Source organism: Phyllostomus hastatus, unplaced genomic scaffold (genome assembly GCF_019186645.2).
Source record: "Phyllostomus hastatus isolate PE091 unplaced genomic scaffold, TTU_PhHast_1.1 phas_scaffold_46, whole genome shotgun sequence".
Classification (NCBI taxonomy): domain Eukaryota; kingdom Metazoa; phylum Chordata; class Mammalia; order Chiroptera; family Phyllostomidae; genus Phyllostomus; species Phyllostomus hastatus.
The window spans coordinates 19,889,676-19,911,370 of record NW_025334032.1 but is presented as its reverse complement, the minus strand read 5'-3'; the positions used below and the strand labels follow the sequence as shown (position 1 = coordinate 19,911,370).

General features: G+C 42.6%; 1 protein-coding gene across 1 annotated transcript in view; it reads left to right on the top strand.

Annotated features, from left to right (window-relative positions):
* Nucleotides 1-2,727: 2,727 nt before the first annotated feature.
* The window catches only part of PSD3 (pleckstrin and Sec7 domain containing 3), a 383,494-nt gene continuing 364,526 nt past the window's right edge, over nt 2,728-21,695 (top strand). The window contains exon 1 of the mRNA XM_045821887.1: nt 2,728-2,910. Coding sequence (XP_045677843.1) covers nt 2,890-2,910 — 21 coding nt within the window. The 5' untranslated portion in view covers nt 2,728-2,889. The remainder of the gene's footprint in view (nt 2,911-21,695) is intronic.

Below are 21,695 nucleotides of genomic sequence, written 5' to 3'. Positions count from 1 at the left end.
CAATGTCGTATTCTAACAACTGGCCTTCAGAAATAGTAAGGATTGACTATATGAATGACTAATACATGAGAGAATTTTAACTTCATTTTCATTTCTTGTTTTGACCTCCAGTATCTAACATCTTGCTTACTTCATAGTTTCTCTTTCTTTCCACACCATGTATACCAGGCTCATGGACAGAGTGTGGGGGAGGAATACGGTGCTATATGGATAAATATTGACCAGCCCATGCCTCTTTTAGAGGCTGCTGCTCAGCTGGCTTGTGTGCTCCCTCCCTGCTCTTGCCAAAGTGGATGTTTGTGTATTCTGACACTGAACTTGAGCACAGTCGTGATCATTTGAGCTGGGTGCCTGGCATCCCTGGGGGCTAGGATAGCAGAAATGGGGATTCTTCCTCATTTTCAGTATTTTAAAAACACTTAACAAAATATTTACACACAAAATAGTGCTGGCAAACTGAAATGTCAACCTTTATTTGATTTTCTTTGTGTTTTATCATTTCAGAAGTGGTAACACGGGTTAATTTATGTTGATCAGAATTTCCATCATTTATACCTTTGATTATTTAAGGTGGGAAAAATGAATGATTATTTAAAAGATGTAATCACCTTTGTAAGTAAGACCTTGAAGCATTTGGGATTCAGGGGAAAAAATTCCTTAGTGATGAAAATGGGAAACATATTCTGTTGCTTGCTTAATTTTTGAAATATCCCTTTATTGAACCTTTACTATGGTCCAGGAGCACTACATAATGTCATGCTAATAACAATTCTGCAAGTTATCATTATCCTCATTTTACAATTAAGGACACAGAGGCTCAGATTACAAGTATCTATTCCCAGGTCCCTTAACTAGTAAACTTGTGTAAATCTAGGTCCACCCTGCCTCCTGTATAAATAGTTATGTGTGGGAATAGTTGGTATAGTTTTAGATTCAGCTTAAAATTCTTTACCTTCCTCCCTTTATAAAATGTTGGTTACTTTTCCAGTTAAAGGCCACTGAGCCAGTGGTGAGGCCCCAGGTAGCAACTATATTTTCTACATGTTCATATTTCTGATTCCTTGCCAACAAAACCATGAGACCCCAGGGTTCAAAGAAGCTGAAGTTTATTGGAAATGGGCACACAGGGATTGACCTCCTGGGGTATTTCTGTAAGGGTGAAGGTAGGATCCATAAAGGAGAAATATACCCAAATAACTGGGTGCTTTAAAACCCACACATTTGACCAAACTGCTGTGCTAGTAGGGGAGAATGGCTTGAGATCGCTTCTCCAAAGAGGGAACGGATTTGTGTAAATGCACCCACACCCCCATTCTGGCTCCTCTGGTGGGTGCCACTGGCTTCCTGATAGATGTAAATGGGGCAGTCAAAGCAAAAGTCGGGGTCATGTGCCTGGCTGCATCCCATCCTGGTGGGCTGGTTCCTTGGGTCCTGAAGGAACTTGACCTTTCATTCCCACTCAAAGCTTGGCCATGGTGGCCACTTCCCTTTATTTGGGCACCTTCTACTGGTCACAGGAAGTAAGACTAGTGTTCGTGGCATTGAAGCTGTAAGACAAACATACCACAAGCCCCCACGCTACCGGTCACTTGGGGTTCCACCTCCAGGTGCTTGAATCTGGCAAACATTGAAGTGTAAGGTGAACCACTTTCACTCTAATAAACCTTACAGAGGGTGGTTTTTAGGTCTCCTTGATCCCTTTGCCAGGGGAGGGCGCCCTTGCAGACTGCCACCGCCACACACAGTCCAGGGGAAAAGGAAAAAAAGGCACGGGTTTTCGGCATTTTCGATTGAAAATGTGGTTTTGAAGTGAATTATGCCCCAGTACGCATATTCGGTTAGGGCAGTCTCAACAAGATTGCCGGACGCAGGCGAGTCCTGTCCCGAGGGGCGATAGATCTTATATGGGTCGCCCATGGAGCTCCTTCAAAGAGGCAAAGCACAACACGGACCCAGGAGGGTTATCCCTCCTCATCCCCCCCAGACCCCGAGGGGACGCCTGGGCGCTCCTCGCGGGACCAGGCGGGATGGTGCACAACTCGCGGCTTCCCTCAGATGGCCCTTCCTTGGAGGAAACACCAGCCAAAGCGCCTCTCACTTTTCTTGGGGTGGGAAAACTGTTAGGGAACCAGACAAAGCAACAGGCAGATTTCCGCCGGGCGGAGGGTGAGTGCTCAGCGCCCGAAGGTGGCAACTGGCCCTCTTTGCCTACCCTGCCCTTTCCACCCCTTCCCCGCACGCGGCCCCCTTCCCCCTACCCCGCAGGAGCCTGGCCCCCTAGCCGCGGGCCTCCGCCCTCTCCCCCTCTTCCAGCCCCTTCCTTCCCCCTCCCCTCTGTTCCCCCCCCTCTCGGCACCGCCCCCTCCACCCTCTCACCTTCCCACCCTCCCCCTCGGGACTCCTCCCCCTTCTCCCCTATCCTAACCCTTCCTACCCTCTCCGTCCCTCCACCTCCCTGCCCCATTCCGCACTCCTGCCCCTACCCCCGGGCAGCCTATCTGCCATCCTCCGAGCTCTCTCTCACCCCATTTCTCCCCTTCAGTCTCCCACCCCACTAGCCCTCCCCCTCCCCCCCACTAGCCCTCCCCCGTCCCCACCCCCACCCTTCCCGGCCCCCTGCCCTGCAAGGCCCCAGAGGCCCCGCCTCAGTCACCCCGCCCCCTCCACGCCCCCAGGCGCCGTCCCACCCACGCCCGCGCTGCCTCCGCTTTGACACCGCTGGGGGCCGCACCGGGCAGCCTCCACTAGGGTGCGCGCCTGCCACCGCTGCCGCCGCGGGGTTCCCGCCGCCGCCCCTCAGCAGTCCCGGGAGCCCGACCTGGAGCGTGCTGCGCCCGCCGCCCTCCTTGAGGCTCCCCGCGGTGGCGGGCTCGGCGCTGGCGATGGAAGATGGAAGGAAGAAGTGCTGCGGTGAGGCTCGGGATCCGCGGGACGGAGAGTGTGGGGTCTCGCTGGTGCTCACAGTCCAGTTGGGGTCGAGGTTTGGTTGGCTTTGTCGCTCGTCAGTTCTCCAGGTTCCCCGGGCCACTTGTGTTTGTGCCTTAGCATCAGCATCTGGTAGCGATTTTCCTTTTGCTTTTTCTTTCTTTGTGTTTGTTATGAGCCCAGAAGGGTGAACTTTGTGGGGTTAAGATTTTGGGGTTTTAATTCAGCCCTCGGCTTTGAAAACCTGAGATTTGGACGAGAAGCCCGAGTACTCATTCTTGCTTAATGATCAAAAGGAGGATAGCATTAAAGAGGACCCGATGTGCCGATTTTACTCTGCCAGGTCAGCTCTTGTATTTAGGGACTATCACGTTTCTCTGTCAGAAAGAAAAAAAAATCCAAAAACTTGCGTAGAGCGACAACGGAAGATTATCTGGTTTAATATTCCCAGTAGCTTTTAAAGACGTTTCATTCTGTTTCACATACATTTAGTGTTATCCGCTGTTTTCAGCTATACGTTCTAATAAGTGATGTTCTGAGATTGAAAAAAAACCAGATTAACACTTAGAGAATGTGGCCTCAGAATGTCACAGACCTAAGTTAAATAATAAATGTGTAGTTGTACCGTTCCCCCAGATGTTGAAGGATGTTAAACACTCGGTAAGTAGGCACATTGATACAGTAGGTAATGGGCATTATGATTTCATTTTCCAAAGACTGATTTGCCCGACAGTGCAGGGGATCCAGGATTTCCACTCCGGAATAACTCTTGAGTAGGTCCAGGTGTTGGTGTGGGGAAGAGGGAGATCTGGAAAATTACTCTGAGTGGGATTCTGGGTACAAATGCTGCAGTTCATTAATTGTGATGAATGCAGTATATGCAAAGGTCTTTGCAAAGCCCTCTTGCCAGGTGAGTAAGACAGGATTTCTGCTGTCAAGGAGCTTGCTTTCTAGTAGGAGAGACTTCTGCAAAGGTTATGATGGAGGGAGCCAGAAAAAGAGAGGCTCTGGCCTAAGAGTTTGGAAGTCCTCTGTGAGGAGTTGGCAGTTGAGCTGGACTTTGAAGGGGAGGGTTTGGGTGGCTTTTGGAGAGTGAGGGGTGGATGTTCCCTGCTGAAGGAAGGGAAATGCACTTTCCTCTTGCAAGAAATACTTTATCTTTTCTTAGAGTGTTTACAAATCAAGAGATACTCTTCAAAAGTCAGTAAATTCTTCTTTGGCGCTTAACAATGTAATATATCAACAGAATCAGCAAAACAATGCAAAATGAATTTATACCTTCCCAACCAATTTCTAGTGGCTTGATGCATGTTCTTCTACAACTTTCTTGTATCCACCCACAAGTCATGTTACAGATATACAGAGTAGGGCAAAAGTAGGTTTACAGGTACAAGTACATGAAACAGTTTTATTCTTGTATTGGCATTTATTAATTATTGTATTATTTTACATAAGAACAACTGTAAACCCACTTTTGCCCCACCCTGTATGATTTTTGTCTTGTGTGTTAGCTATTTCATTAATACATGCCTCTGTGATAAAAGAAGCACAGTGGTACCATGGAAAGCTCTTAGATTAGCAAATAGGACACCTGGCTGGTAGGTTTTGTCACTGGGTGAGTTTTTGCCATTGTCCTGAGCAAATCATTTAACCTCTGTAGCTAACCTGGTCTGTCCTGCAGAATGAGGGTATTGGGTTGATGCTCTCCCAGAGCCTTCTAGCTCTGGCATTTTATGGTTTCATGCCTAAACATGTATATGCATTACTTACTCAGTGATTTACTCTGTACATCACATTCTGAATATCTCTGTATATTCTGTGAACAGATCAGTGCTCTCTTCCTGGCCATTGAATGTGAGAGAGTGATTAAAGCTGCAAAGTTAAAATAACCTTATTTTAAGGTGAAATTCCACAGTTGAGTGTTTTTTTTAAATGCAAGCATAAGAAGGTAGATTTGCAAATCTGAATGCGTGTTGGCTTTAAGAAAAATTTTGTTGGCCCTGTTCACTTCATTTGTGGCCAAAGAATAATACATACTTTATGATGCACAGGGTACTCAGGAGGTTCAGTTTCGCTTAAATACTAGCAATTAAAAACACAGGATACCCTGGAAATCTTTATAGGCTTGTAAATCTTGGGGATTTGGAAATAAAAGTGAAATAAGACAGAAAATCAGCTCATTGAAAAAGGAAAATTTAGAGATACTTTCCATGAATGGCTCTACTTGTTTTAAAAGCCTTGATATGTTTGTTTGTTAGCCCTGATGGAAAAATGTGTGAGTGGGATTTAGCCTGGCACTACATTAAAAAATACATCTAAGATGTTGCTACTTTTAGAGGTGATTTATTTTTGTTTTAGAAATTCTGGAGTCATCTGTCACGCATTGTTCATAAACTAAGACCCCAGTGTGGCTGAGGGTGATCTCAGTCTTGGTTAGGAAGTGCTGAGGCAAAAACTGTGTGAGCATTATTAGTGTGTGCACTTTGGCCTCGATCCTGGTTTGTTTAAGGTTTACCCGAGCTAACGTTGTCGTTTGGCAGCTATGAAAAGAGCATTTCTCTGGGCTTGGGTTGGATTGAGAGGTGAGTCCTTCCCAATTTTTAGAAATGAATTCAGACATGACTGAGGTTTAAGCAGTCAGTTGTGAAAAATAATGTGGTGATCAGTAGGTGACCCAAATCTATTTACCTGAGGATGTGACTCAAGTTGAGAAGGTGAGCATCCAGTCTAATTTCAAATCATTGCTGCTTTGAGGGTTCTCAACATTCAAGGGTTCCCCTGCAGGCTGGGCCAAGCAAAGCTGTCCTTGGCTTCCCTTTGCTATGACTGGAGGTATTTTCACATCGAATACTGCCCCTCAGTTCTTCCTGAGTTCTTTTAAAGCAGCCTAACCTTCTTGTAGGGGAGTACAGGGTCCAGGTGAAACTCTCCAAAGCATTTGCTCGGTGTGCCCAGGACCTGACAGCTTGTATTGTTCATGGTGGTGAATGCAGACTAAGAGATTCGCTGGAGAGCATTTCAGGAGTGGCATTATTTTTTCGAGAGTGTGTCCCTTTGTATCTTTCCTGTGTTTCTGAGGTACAAGACCATCTTCCTGGGACACTTTTCACACGTCCCAAATTGCCTGGTGTTAGTGGTGTGCTAAGCAGTGGTGCCGGCTGCAGTTGCAGGTTACGGTGGAGAAAAAGGATAATTTGCAGCATGCAGTGAACAAGTTATTCTTAAATCCAAATTAACAAATTTCTATGCCTTGTTCAGAAAAAAAGGTGATACTCATATATTAATAAAGAATCTTTGCTTATGCTACCTTATTTATATAAAAATAGCACTTGTCTGCAGCCTTTGTTTACCATTGGGCCCAGAAGGTCAACAGACTGGGGCCCATTGGTGCCCAGTGGGCGGGGACCTCGTTGACACCTCAGGGCACAGAGATGTGGAGCATTTTCTCTCTTGAGGACAGCTGTGGTGTGAGGGAGTCACCAGCTCCTCTCCCCTCGTTCACAGGGGGCCAGGTCTTGACCTGGGCCCAACACTCATTTCTTGGGACTTGCTTAACCATGAACTGCTCTCTAGTTTGAAACTCCTTTCCTCCAGCCACAGATAGGTGAGATGAATAATTTGTACATGTTCATAGATATTTTTAAAAGTTCATTATTGGAGTTTGGGATTAGGAGGAAGGTGAACATTTTAACCTGAGCCTAGGGCTCTTTTTTTACAGACTTTTCATGTGGGTTAGCTGGGAAGCATTTTCCTTTAAGTTTCATGTTAAGTCCTAACTTTTGGAAAATGTTGAAGTGATGTTTTCAGGCATGACACATTGTTACAATCACAGCATATATATATACACACACACACACACACACACACACACACACACACATACACATACATGTGTATATATGAGATAAAGATTCTTTTTTTTAAAGATTTTATTTATTTATTTTTAGAGAGGGCAAGGGAGGGAGAAAGAGAGGGAGAGAAGCATCGATGTGTGGTTGCCTCTCACACGCCCTCTGCTGGGGACCTGGTCTGCAACCCAGTTATGTGCCTTGACTGGGAATCAAACTGGTGACTTGGTTCGCAGGCCAGTGCTCAATCCACTGAGCCACACCAGCCAGGGCCCAATCACAGCTAATATTTATTGAGATCTTCTTATGTGCTTTAACACAGATTACCTGTGACAACCCCATGACAACTCCATGAAGTCAGTTTCCATTCTGAAGTCTGGAGAGGTTAAGGAATATAGCTAATGAATGGCATAGAGCTGAGATTTAAACTCAAGCACTCAGTTTCCTTAACCACCAGTCCTCAAAGTTAGCATTGTGTGTTGCAGAAACTGAGCTTTTTGGTTCTAATATTTAGATTCTGTGGGTCTTAGAATCTGAAATTGAATGACTGATTCATCAACAACTGTTACTCTATGTATCTGTTGGCTTAAATAGTGGGGCAAGTACTGTTGTTTGGCTCAAGAAATAGAAATTGTGTGATTTTCTTTTAAAAACACATGTAATGTCTAAAGGCCACTGTAAGGCCACGTGTAAGGACTTCCATATGGTTATAAATAATTGGAATTCAGAGTAGAGCAGATTAACAATTTAAAATTGAGTGTAAGGCTCACCTATTTTAACTTCTAGTTACATTACCTCATAGAAGTGATGTCGACTTTTCTGCAACTGTGGTTGTTGACACAAAGAAGGCTGCTTCTGTGTGTGTGTGTGTGTGTGTGTGTGTGCCACCCAAGAGCTGGGACTTTGGTTGTTGAGAAAAGGCTCCTGGAACAATAAGGAGGAGAATGGGGAATGAGCCTGGGGGGCATTCATGAGAAGATCTGGCGGCAGCTGCTCACTGTTTCTCCTGCCTTCTGTCCCCAGACTTTGCTAAGGCAATGTCAGTTATAGAAACGGAGCAGCTTGGTTCTTCCTGTGGCTGTTTGGTCTGCGAACAAGGGATACAGAAAACTTTCAATAGAAGCAGCTGTAGCTTCTTTTGTTGGGCTCCAGGAGATTATTGGTTAAGGGCTCATAGAACTGCTTGTCTCTGTATTTGAAAACAAACACCCTTTTTTGAATTTCAGTTTCAACAATACTTATTTTCCAAGAAGTTATTTGACAGGCCCAGTGTGGAATGAGTCACAGGGCACCAAGGGGAGGGAGACCTAGGTGTAAGGCAGTGTGAGTGGATGATTGCTGCCTCTCTGTGATTTTGTGATTCTCTAGCAAAAGTTATTCAGTGAAATACTGAGAAATGGCAGCAGCTCTGTGATCTCCTGTAGGATCCCCCTCTGACTTTCTCTTTGTGTCTCTAAAAGCTATACGTTTTGGGTGTTTAAAGAAGCACAATGTTTCCTTGGGCCCAAAACTTTTCATTTGAACATAAGTTCCTTTGGGGCAGATGTTTTATATTTTTCAGCTTCATTTCTTGTGGCTCTAAAGGGTTGGTGAACTTCCTACTCTTCCTGCTGATGCAGAAGCTGAAATACAGAGATTACTATGCTCTTTATTCATTTGTTCAGCAAACATTACTTGTTTACCGTGTGCCAAGCTCTGTGTTAAGGTCCAAAAAACCTTGTCCACTAACCACTAAGAAAATCTGCCAAGAATGTTCAGAGGCACTTGGGTCATACATCTGAGAAATAAACCTCAAGATTTGTAAAGACTAAAACTACTCTGTCTAAGAACTCTGAACGTACGAACTTTCATAGAATCAATGAAGGTACTCTCTTAAGTCAGCATCATTCAGTGGAACTTCCCACTCTGTTGGAAGTATTCTGTATCTGTGCTGTGCAGTATGGCAGTCAGTAGGCTCAGATAATAGCTACTGAAAGCACATTTAGTGGTGAGGGAGATTTAAGAACTGACCTTCTAAATTTTATTTCATTTCAGTGAATTTCAATAACCTTCTATAGTCAGTGGCTAATACAGCTCTAGAGCAAAAATACTTTAACAGATAGCACTGACTGTCCTGGGCAGTCATTTCTCACTTGCCTGCCAGTTGCTTATGGTGTGTTTACCAACTGAGCTCTGCTGAGCTTTGAGTTTTGCACACATTTACTCCATGATGTCTGATAAGCAGTGAGAGTATATGGAGGCATGGTATTTTCATGGAAATAAAAGTGCAGGTAAAATCATTGAAAGTGAAGAGAAAAAGAAAATGGAGTTGCCTTGACCCGGTAACTCAGTTGGTTAGAGCTTCATCCCAATACGCCAAGGTTGAGGGTTCCATTCCCACTCAGGGCAAATACAGGAATCAACCAGTGAATACACAGATGGGTGGGACAACCGACTGATTCTCTCTCTCCCTTCCTCTCTCTAAAATCAACTAGAAATAAATAAATGAAGTGTATCTGACAGTAGGAATTCTTCTGAAAAAAACATTGAAACAGGTAGCAAGAGATGGCTGTGAATTGTTTGAGACCTCGGGGAGGTGGAGAGAATGCTGTAGTTGACCTTTTTTGTTGTAGCCTGTGGGTAATAGTTCCATAGCTCCAAGCCCCTTCGACTCTGCAAAGCATCACACACAGTATCCGGGGTGGGGGTGCTGGGTATTTAAGGGCTTGGGTCTTTCTTGGGGCCCCTGCAGGGCTGTCTTGGAGGCCCACCAGATTGTCAGTGTAGGTGAAGCTGACTGGGAAAGATGCCTGAGCAGCGTAAATTTTGGCAAGGGGTGTGCCTGGTTTTAAAACTACGTGCTTGTGGAGGTGCCTCTGCTCCACCCACGGTTAGAGATAGAGGATGCCCAAAGATCAAGGAGCAGAGAAAAAAAATCTTACTCTTTATCTCCAAAAACTTTTTAGTGACAAGTCTTGGAGGTAGACAGTCACATTTGCACGCTCCAGGGCTTTTTCAGGGCCAGGCGTATAGGAATAGCCTTAATTTAGCATGTGTGAAGTCATGAGAGAATCCTCATGTTTGGGCCTCTAGTGGAATCCGTTCCAGTGTGGAGTTCTGTAACTTGTGAAGACACAATGATATGAAAACAGAGTAGTGCAAAAATCTGGGGATAGGAGAGCTGAAAGAATAACACGTATTCTGTATTTGTTATGTGCCAGGCACCCTACAGGAAGCATTGTTCATATATAAATTTCTATCTTCTTATATGCTCTTTACAATATTGTAAGATAGGTGGTATCCTTATTTTCAGAGGATGACATTGAAGTTCATGGAGGTTTAATGGGATTCTTTTTGGGGGGGGATTCTTTTTTAAAACAACTGTATTGAGATACAATTTACACACCATGGAACTCATCCATTGAAAGTGTACATTCAGAGACTTGTGTGTGTTCACAGCGTTGTGCATTCATCATCGTAGTCAGTGTCCGAGCACATTCATCGCCCAACACACACTTTGGACACATTAGTTGTCATGCTTGAATCCCTCTGTTGCTCCCATCCCTGGCCCAGGCAACCCCTCATCTACTTCCTGTCTCTACGGATTTGCCTATTCTGTACATATCTCATAAATGGAATCATACAGTATGTGGCCTTTTATCACTGGCTTCTTCCATGTAGCACATTTCCAATGCTCATGTTGCAGCATGCATTAGTATTTCACTTGTCTTTATTATTGCTAAGTAATATTCAGTTGAATAGACAGACCACACTTTCTTTATTCATTCATCAGATGACAGGTTATTTTCACTTTTTGGCTACTAGGAATAATGCTGCTATGAACATCTATGTACAAGTTTTTGTGGGACATGTGCTTTCATTTCTCTTGGGTATATACCAGAGAGTAGAATTGCTGGGTCATAATTGTAACTCTTGTGTTTAACACTTGGATCCATCGCCAAACTTTTACACAGGGGCTGCACCATTTTACCTTTCCATCAGGAATGTGTGAGAGTTCTCATTTCTCCACCTCCTCATCAACACTTGTTTTTTTCTCTCTTCTTGATTATAGCCATCTCAGTGGATATGAAGTGATATCTCACTGTGGTTTTGCATTTTCCTAATGATGCTGAACTTTCTCTTCATATGCTCACTGGCCACTTGTATATTTTCCTTGCAGAAATCCTTTCAGATCTTTTGCCCTTTTAAAAAAATTGGGTTGTCTTCTTATTGAATTGTAAAAACTCTTTGTATATTCTGGATACAAGTCTATTATCAGATGTGTGCTTCCCAGATACCTTCTGTTCTGTGGGTTGTCTTGTCACTTTCTTGTTCCTGTCCTTTGAGGAAGTGAGGTTCTTTATCTTAAGTAAAATGTGAGAGGTCTTAGCACACTTTCTAGGGCCTCACATGTTTGCTGATGTCAGTCAACAGAGTGATTTGTGTAATGAATATCATTCTTTTTGTTTTTGGTTGGAAAAAAGGGTGGATTTAACCCTTGCCTAAACCAGGGGTGTCAAATTCATTTTCACATCAGCCTTGCAGTTGCCTTCAAAGGGCTGAATGTAGAGCTCCTTGCCCCTAGTTAAAGAGTAGTTACATTTATACAGTCCTAAAATTACATTTGGCTCTTTGAAGGCAACCGGGAGGCCGATGTGGCCCCTGGTGAAAATGAGTTTGACACCTCTGGCCTAAACTAAGCTACGAGGGAGGATTGCAGAACTCTGAGGATTCCAGACGGTCACGTGTATTGAAAGGAAACTTGGAAAGTCATTTCTCTGGGGACTTTTATGTATAGAAAATAGTGCCTTCCTCCTGGATTAATCAGTGGACTGCTTAGAAGGAAGAGGACGCCTACTCAGTACACCCGTCCTGAACTTTTTAGGTCTCATAATTCTATGACATACATAGTGATTCCCAGACTCGTCTATCACAGGGATCACCTGGTTTTAGATTTCCAGGGCTGTGGGAAGGTTCGGGTTCAGAAGTTCTGCAGGGACACTTTTCATAATCACCCCACTTGATTCATGTCAGGAGTGCCTGAGAAACTCTGATTTAAACTGGTGATGATAATGACCTTTTCCAGCGGTTGCCCCTAAGACTTAATTAGACCCCTGTAGTGGGTGTGGCCTCCAGGTGACAAACATCCCTCACTGAGGGTGGCTACAGTGAGTCGATCCAGCCAGTCTGGCCACTTTGCTTACAGCACCTGCTGATCTTGATCTAAGGCAACCTGTGCTCTTCCCGACCTCTTGCATAGCAGAGGTGGTTCCCCTAAAAAAATTTAAACCAGACGAGAGCGGACACATTCAGAGAGAAAGAGGTGAAGAGATTAAGAATTACAAATTGGTGGTTACAAAACAGTCACTGAGATGTAAAGTACAACATAGGGAATATAGTCAGTATTAATGCAGTAGTTATGTATGGTGCCAGATGGGTCCCGGACTTACGGGGAATCACTTCACAAGTTACATAAATGTCTGACCACTGTGCTGTGCACATGAAAGCAATACAGGGTAACATTAAAAGTAACCTGTAATTGAAAATTAACATTAAAAAAATTAAACCAGTTTCATAAACATTTTCAAGTCATAAGGTTGCCAGCACCCTCTTGAGAGTATTTCTCTCCTCTCTTTTTCTCCCTTTAAGATATGTTCATGTTTTTTGGCTGGTGGTTTTGTTTTTACCATTGTTGAATCCTTGGAGGCCTCCTCCATAGCCACACAGATCTCCATGAATGCCTATGGGGAAAAGAAGGCGTGGAAAGCAAAATCGATGGCATTTTATGTAATCCTTACATTTCTTGTGTAAGATTGTTTGGCAGTGTCTCCTAAAGGACTTGATAAATATGAGGTTGGGCCAGCTCTTTAATGGGGGGGGGGGGGCAGAGACTCGTTTGCCTGTCCTCTGAAAGGTTGCTCTGTGTCACCAAGGGAGCAGCAGTGCAGGTAGTGGTTGGAGTGTGGCCTTGGATCTGACAGTCTCATTGGCATTCTGCCTGGCTCTGCCGCCTTCCAGCTGGGGCACCTTAGGTAAGGCATTTGATGTCCCTATGCTGCGCTGCCTCATTACCCCATGGAATGCCTCACTGATGTTTAACGGCTGTGAGGGCTTAGAACAGTGCCCACAGGAAAGAAGCAGTAACCTGGTAAGTGAACAGTGAATGGGACCTGGGTGGTAGCTTGTACTTATCTGAGAAGGAGGCAGAATTATTTCTTTTCTTAAAGTCACACAGATTATTGGATGGCAAAACTGGTCATGTACCTATACTGTGATTGCGTATAGGTGTGCAGTGTGGAAGCCAAGAGGAAATTTCTGTTATTTTATGTGGTGCATTGGCATAATAAATGTTTATTCAATGAATGAGTTAAAGATCCCAGGCTATTTTGCAGCTCAGCCCAGGAACCCTTCTGAGAATGTATGGACAGAGTAGGTGCTCTCACATTATTAGCCTTGTCCTCTGGTAAAGTAGGATTCCAGAGTCAGCAGGATTCCTAGCCTAATCATTTTTTGCTATTGGCTTCAGTGTGGGGTTTCTTGCGTCTCCTGTTTTGGCAAAGTGGAATTTTCCTTACTTTGCAGTAGTGTTTATGGGTTGCTTATGGAGCTTCAGGTGTGTGACTCGCATTAGAGCTTTCTTGCAAATGACAACCTAGGGCACAAAAGATAAGAGTAATGTATTCCTGCGAATTTCCTCACACAGGTCTCTCCCTTCTGGCAGAGGCATCTGATAGAGCAGATAAAGGCTTGGGCTAAGTTTGCCGGATGTAACGGTTTTACAGAACTGTTTCATTCATTCCCTTTCATTTCATCTTAATTTTTTTCATTCCTGATTCATTTCTTCCTACCTTCCTTGTGTGGTTTGTATGTCAGTTGATTGTCTCTTGTGCTGATGGGTCCTGTTTAGGGGAAAAAAAAAGTCTGATAAAACACAGCATAATATTCTAAATCTGGAGCAGTAAAGACATATTTACTGCAAATATATTTTTATTTTATTTATGTATAAAACAGTTTATCTGTTTAAAAGAGCTAGATCAGCTCAGAGTAATTAAAGCCAAAGTTTTAGAAGCACTGCTAAAATAAATGTATCTGGGATTCAGTGAGACAATATTTTAATTTATAAAATCATTATATAACAAGAAGGTTCACAGGGAAGTTAAAAAGGTCATGGTAATTTCTTGATTTCTGTAGGGATATTTACATCACGAATCTTTATATGTGACAAATAATTTATTAGTTACATTTGCCTCTATTTAGTAAACGATTTAAAGATAAACGATTGTTGGTAAAATTCTCTGATGACCATGTAATGTCTTGTCTCTCAAGCATTACACTAAGCCTTCTTGGTAACAACTCTTTCTTATTATACCTGTACATGATTATTTTACATAATGTTTAATGGCATTACGTAATTTCAGTAGCAAACAACTGGCACAAATGAGTGTGGGAGCAAACTCAGCTGATTCTTGGTAACTATCAGCTCAGTGATGAGAGCGGAATTCCGTGGTTTGCCAGGGTCTTGATTGCTAGCTGTGAGCACTGAGTAGTAATGGGCATTGGCCAGGTTGTTTTGCAGGGGGATTGTTCATCCTGGAGTCCGCTGGTTGGAGGTTGCGTAAGGCCTTCTACTGTGTGTGTAACTTCGGGAACAAAAGCAATGTTATCAAGTAGAGAAATTATGACGCTCTTACATTTTTTATTTAAAATCACATTTGGCTTTTCTCTGCCTCACATCACGTTTGTGTACAGAGTTACTTCCCTCCTGAATAATTTATTTCTGCATCTAAATGTTCTTTTAAAATCATTTGGCTCTTACCTGGAGGATAGTTTTAAGTTCTTTTAAAGTGTGGTTTGTGATGGGAGCCACTGTGTTTACCCACTGAGCGAACACATCACCAGAGCCTAACAACCACGCCACATTTTCCTCTCAGACTTGAGTCCGGAGGTTCCCTGCAAGTGGGTTACACCCAGAACTTATACATCATTAAAATACTAAGTGCTTTGCACTTGGTGTCATAATTTCTCTGTTATTTGAAGGGAATCAAAGTGCATAATGTTGGCCTGGCAACTTTCTCCTGCGCCGGGTAAGGTGGGTGTATTAGCACCGTCCTTTCTGTGTGCTCTGGGGAAGCGAGATCCACGGGTTTGAGAAACCCTAGCACCGTGGAGTGTTCTAGAGCATCTCTCAGTTTAGAGAACTATTTCTTTATAATTATTCAGGTTTGTATGATGTTAATTTAATTATCAAATGGGAGCAGCTTTTTTTCCTGCAATATCTGAATATGTGTATGCATGCAGAGTCCCCTGGTAAAATGTAACCCTTTAAAAAGACTACACGATATGTATCATAGATCACATGCAGGTCTGTGTCACTGTCCTCTCTCATTTACTCACAATGCCTCTTATGTACCAGGCATTATTTTAGGTATTGGGGATACAGTGGTTGACAAAATTGACACAAAAAATCTTACTCTTACAAGGCAAGACAGACTGTGTGTGTTTTTGTGTGTGAAATACTTTGGGGAAAATTAAAGCAGAGGAGAGAAGGGAGGTTAGGAATGGGGGGTTGCAGTTATGAATGGGTGGTCGAGGGTGGCCTCACTGAGGTGACGTGTGATGAAAGGCCTGACAAAGGTGAAGGGAGTCACGTGGCTGTGTTGGGAAGGGTGCTGCCAAGAAGCGGGCGCAGCAGGTGCAAAGTCCTGAGGCCGAGGCAGGCTTCCCGCCTTCCAGGGACCACATGACCAGGGTGACTGGACTGCAGTGAGCAGGCATCTGATCCTGTAAGGTCTCTGTCATGTAGACCATTGCAAGGGCTTTGTAGAGTGAGCAGAGAAGCAGATGGAGAGGTTTTTTGTTTTGGTTTTGTTTTTTAAAGATTTTACTTATTTATTTTTAGAGAGAGGGGAAGGGAGGGAGAAAGAGAGAGACATTGATATGAGAGAGAAACATTAATCAGGTGCTTCTCTTACATGGCCTATCAGGGCCAAACCCACAACCCAAGCACGTGCCCTGGCCGGGAATAGAACCAGTGACCTTCCCCTTTGCAGGATGATGCCCAACCAACTAAGCCACACCAGCCAGGAATGGAGAGTTTTAAAAAAAGATCTAACATGATCCTGCTCACGTTTTAAGAGGGCACATTACTGCTGTGTCTCCTGAGACTAGACTTTAGTGGGGAAGGGCAGAAATAGGCAACCAGTCAGGGGGCTGCTGTAGTAACAAGTGAGCAGTGGTGATGGCTTGGGCCAGAGTGGCATGTTATGAAGGAAAAGTGGGAAGGATTTCCTGATTGACCGAATGTGAGATGTGAATAAGGGTGGTCAACAGTGAATTGCAAGGGTTTTGGCTTATGCACCTTGAAAGATGGAGTTGCATTAACTACTGGTAATATAGGGAAAAGATGATTTGGAGGGAAGGGTCAGGAGCTCAGTTTGGAGATATCCAGTAGGCAGTTGGATATACTAGCCTGGATTTCAGTGTAGATGTCTGGCTGTAGATAAACATTTGGGAGTTGTCAAAATATATAGAGACTGGATGACATCCACAAGGGAGTAAGTGTACATGGAAAAAAGAGGTTTGGGACCAAGAACCTGGGCTCCTTCCACACCGAGGTCAGGCAGAGGAGATGGAACCAGGAGAGGACAACGAGATAAAGCAGAGGGAGGAGGAGAACCAGGAGTGCCATGTCTTGGGAGCCAATGGTCAAGAATTCACTAAGCGATTTAGCAGTGGGGAGGTCATTGGTGAGCTTGGCAACGACGGTTTTGGTGGAGTAGTAGGGACCGACAATTGATTGGGGAGGATTCAAGAGAGAACAGGAGCAGAGAGATGAAAACAGCCATTGTGGACAAATACAGTGTCCGGCAGAAGTAACGCCTGCCTGCGTGTGGCTGGTGGGGTGTGTGAATGTCCCACACGAGGTGGACAGCAATCTGAACATTCACCCAAACTGTCATATGGTGTGCTTGAGTGTGATGTTGTTATATGACAGAATTACATGATTATGATGTTGTAATAAAAAAGGGGTGTTATTTGTACCAGACCCCATATTTGGTGGATTTTTTCTGTAAAGGGAAGATGAAGTCAAGAGGAGCTTTAAAGTGGGGAACGTAGCAGCATGTTTGCTGGTGGGAAAGACAGTAAAGAGGAGGAAAGAAATGATCTTGCATGTAGTAGCATAATTCCCATTCAGAAGAAATCGAGTTTAGTTTTAAACAGCTAAAATCATTGAGCTTACTATTAACAAACACTAATTTTTTATTAGTGCATTCTGTATTTTCAACAATGTTTTTATCTTCCCATCTCCATCAAAAAATCAAAACTTTTTCTTTTGTATGAGCTTTTAAGTAAATTATTATTTGGTATGGATAATTTCTGTTCACCTTATTCAGCTTAAGGCAATCCTTAGTTCTGCACCAATATGCACTTACAATAATTGATGATTTTTTTGAGACTTTATTTCTTAAGAGCAGTTCTAGGTTCACAGCAAAACGGAGAAGGCACAGAGATTCCCCACTCACTCCATGCCCCCGCACATACATAGCCTCCCCATCATCAGCACTCCTATCAGGGTGGGACATTTGTTGCAGTTGATGAATCCACATTGTACATAAGAACTCTGAAAATCATTTAAGTTCTTCACTTCGTTTCTGGTCTAACTTAGATCATATCTCTTGTCCTGAATTTAATTTTCATTAGCACAGTTTTTAGGATCACTTATATCAGTTCTGTCCAATAGAAATATGTGAGCTTGGGAGGGTGGGCTGGATTGGGAGTAAAAGGGAGAAAACTGTACTTGAATAAAGATTAAAATAAAATAAAAAAAAGAAATATGTGAGCTATATATATGGTTTTAAAGTTTCTAGAAGCCATTTTAAAAAGGTAAAAAGAAACAGGTAAAATTAATTTAAATAATATTTAACAGAATATATCCAAGATACTGTCATTTCAATATGTAGTTAGTATTAAAAATTATTAATGAGGTCACGTGTATTTTTTCCATACTGAGTCTCAGAAATCTGGCGTGTATTTTAAACTCGCAGCACATCTGCCATATTTCAGGTGCCAAAGGGCGCCGTGTGGCTGCCGTATTGGACAGTGCAGATCCGCATGCAGATGAGTGTGGGTATAATAAGCACAGTTTGTCTATTCCTTTATTTCATTATGGTCTGTGAATATCAATACACTGTTTGCTTTAGAGACAGCATTTATGGTTAAATATTAAAATTAGGATAGAATTTTTTGTGTTAATTTAAAATTTTACCCTAAAACTGAATAGATGAATGTATGGAAAACAGGCAATTAGAAATACATAAAAAACACAATAAGCTGCTGATTGACTTTACCAATGGCTATCGGGGTGACTGTCTACATAAATTAAAAATGGCTGAGACTTTCAAGTAATAAGTTATAGCAAAATTATTTAGGATAACTTGCTGTTTAGGTAACTTCTGCGTAGTAGTTGTAACTGGAACTTCACTAAGAGTTCTGAAAGGTGAGAAGCACCATCCCAAATGCACTTCACATCTGTTTCCTTTGATTCCCACAGACTCCCATAAGGGAGAGGCAGTGGCTCACATTTTACCGATGGGGAACCCGAGAGACTGGAGAGGTTTAGTAACTTGTCCCAGGTCACGCTGTGGGTAAACTGTGGATGTAGGATTTGAACTCGTCTGATTCCAGAGCTTCCTCTCCTGAATCCGTGCCAGATTGACCTCCTCAGATGGCTCAGCCGTGCGTCTCTGCATCGTACGGCGAAGGGGTGAGGGGCACGGATTGCTTATGTGTCCTGGGGATTTGAGTATAAATTAACTCACTAAATAAATCACATCCTGCTATTAAGTTTCCTTACTTTCAGAGTTGCTTTATCCTGATTTCTGGCTGATTTTCAATTTAAATTGCACCTCAACACTTTATTTCTCTGCCCAACCCCAACTTGGGGAAAGAAAAAAACAGCTAATAATGAGGCAAACCTTCAGTGTCATAGAGAACTAGAGCTTAAGTTTGATTAAGGAGATAAGGCACTAATACTAATGAAATATTATCACAACGTACTATTACCAGCAAACACATCAGCTGCAGCCAATCATTAAGTGGGTGCTGTATGCCTCTCGCATGGTACTGAGGCTGCACCCATTATCTTAGTCGTTGAAATGATGCTGTAAGATTGATTTTATGTAAGTGCCCAAAGCGGTGCCACCGTTGTCTGAAATGGATTCTGTGAGAATTGCTGTATCTAATTCTGGGTGTCACCTTATAAGAGGGACATTTTAATATAGTAAAAGGGCAGTTAGGCAGCAAGTGGTAAGAAAGTTGTGTGATGTTTGGAGAGATTATAGAAAGTAATCTTTAACCTAAGGAAAGAAGACTTAGTGTGTGGAATCTTTAAGTATTTGGAACAAGAAATATGATCTAAAGGGAGACCTGACTATGGAAAAGGATTACATTTATTTTTTCTCCAGAGAATGTGGAAAAGAAATTTATAGAATAGCAGATTTTTACTTAAAAATAAGAAAGTACTTTCTCACAGGGTTGTTTCCAAAACTAAACCAACTTTCTTTTAGATGTCTCTGGACAGAGACTAGGTCTCTACTTGGGTGTTTTAGGTTACGTGCTTGTGTTTGAAAGATTCTGATCACGGGAAGTGGCCACCGGGTGAGGTGTATGACTGTTCAAATGAAGGGCCATTTTAAGTTCTTTCCAGTGTTGGGGTTTTGTAAATTAAGTTGGAGATTGTGCTTTAATGATAGAAAGTCAGAGCCGAGAAGGACTTTGGAAATCTCACAGTCTAACCTCGTTTTGCAAATAAGGAAACGAAGAGAAAAGAAAGACCCAGTTGGACAGGTATTCAGGTATCAGTCTCAGCTCAGCGGCTTTTTTCTTTTTTTTTTTTAATATTACAATTACTCATGTATAGGGGAAACAGACTAAACCACTCACAGCACATTTTTAAAGGTCCTTTTAATGTTCTCCAGGGCTAACATAATGAAGCAGTTTTAGTTTGTTTTGTTCTAATTGGGGCGTACTTCAGTCCTTTTAAAAAAATCCCATCTGAGCTTGGAGTCAGTGATTTTCCTAAAGACACGCTTTCTGTTTCTTCAATTTATTTAATTGCACAGTGTTTTTTTTTCCCTGAAACCCTGAAAACATAAGCATCTTCACATTGAAAGCAGAAAGGCTACAGTGGCCCTGATAATTTATTATTCAACAAATATTTCTTGAGGGCCTCCTCTGTGCCAAACACTTTCCAAGCACAATTGCAGGCAATTGTAGTGTCATTGGCTTTTACTCTGAGGTGGGAAGCCTTTACATAATTTTTAAAATTTTTTACTTATTGATTTTAGAAAGAGAGGAAAGGAAGGGGAGGGAGGAAGTTGGAAGGGTGACGGGGGTTGGGAGAGAGACAGATAGACAGAGACAGACATCAATTTGTTCCACTTCTTCATGCATTCATTGGTTGATTCTTGTATGTGCCTTGACCGGGGATTGAACCTGTAACCTTGGCATGTTGGGATGACACTCTAACCAAGTGAGCTAGCTGGGCAGAGCTACATGTTTTTTTGTTTTCTTTTTTTCTTTCTTTCTTTTTTTGAGCAGAAGATGAGATCTGCTTTCTTTATTTGAAGTATCTCTGACAGCCCTAGCTGGTGTGGCTCATTGGATTGAGCACCAGCCTGAGAAGCAAACAGTTGCTATTTGATTCCCAGTCAGGGCACATGTCTGGGTTGCAGGCCAGGTCCCCAGTTCAGGGTGCCCGAGAGGCAACCACACATTGGTGTTTCTCTTCCTCTCTCTCTCCCTCTCTTCCTCTCTGTCTAAAAATAAATAAAATCTTTAAAAAGTATAAAGTATCACTAACAATTTTTAATTTTTTTCCTTCACGTTCTTTTAAAAAAAATTTTTTTTATTGTTCAGGTACAATTGTCTCCATTTTCACCCAACCATGCCGCACCCTGTAAAGTATCACTGACAATTTAAAAGGATTCCTTGGGAGTTCTGGCCAGGGTAGCCTCGATTTAGTGAGACATACCTGTTGACCAGTTGGCACAGGGTTGGACTTAGTGAAGTTAGAGCTTTGATCCTTGTTAGTTACATAAATAAATTAACAATAAAACAAGTATAAAGTATTTGAAAATATTCTGCCATGTGCCGGTTTGAAAAACACTGTAACTTCATGATGGAATCTGACAGACCTGGGTCTGAATCCCACCTCTCACTGGTGATCTAATTTGAGCAAACACTTTAATTCTCTGTACTTCAGTTTCCCCTTTGGTAAAATGGGGTGAAATCTGTTCATGGGGCCTTTTCAATGATGAAATGATTCCCTATGTTACATTCTAAGCTCACTGCTTGGTACTTTGTAAGCATTTAACGAAAGCAAAGCTATTATGATTGTTTAGTCAAAGGAATTTTAAGAATAGGTACAAGTTATTTGAAAGATAGAATAGGGTGCTAACTTAGAGCCTTAATTTAGTTTAGTTTAGACTAAATGTCTTAAATGCCTTTGTCTAAAAGTCCCGACATTGAAACAATGCTTAACATAATGCCTCTAACTTAACACTGTTTGTTTTACATACATAGAATTATGTATAGAATTAATCCTTTTAAATGTCACTGGCTGTTTTTGTGGTTGCAAGTTGGCAAGTTCTAGAACTGTCTTCCCCATTGCACAGGCGATTATCAGTTTTGGACCAGTTCTGGAGGTTTGGCTATTGATTACAGCAGGCAGAGGAGGTCTTGCCTGTAGGTCACATTTGACCTCTAGCCAGGGCACTGGTTCATGGTGATGCCTCCTTGGGTTTCAGGTGTGTGTGTAGGTGTGTACGTGTGTTCTCTACTACCCAGGATCTGTGTTCTCCCAGAGAATGAACACAGCATCTTATGATTCTGTGGACAAACTCACCTCTGTAATGTTTTTTTTCTTTTATTAGACCTATCGGG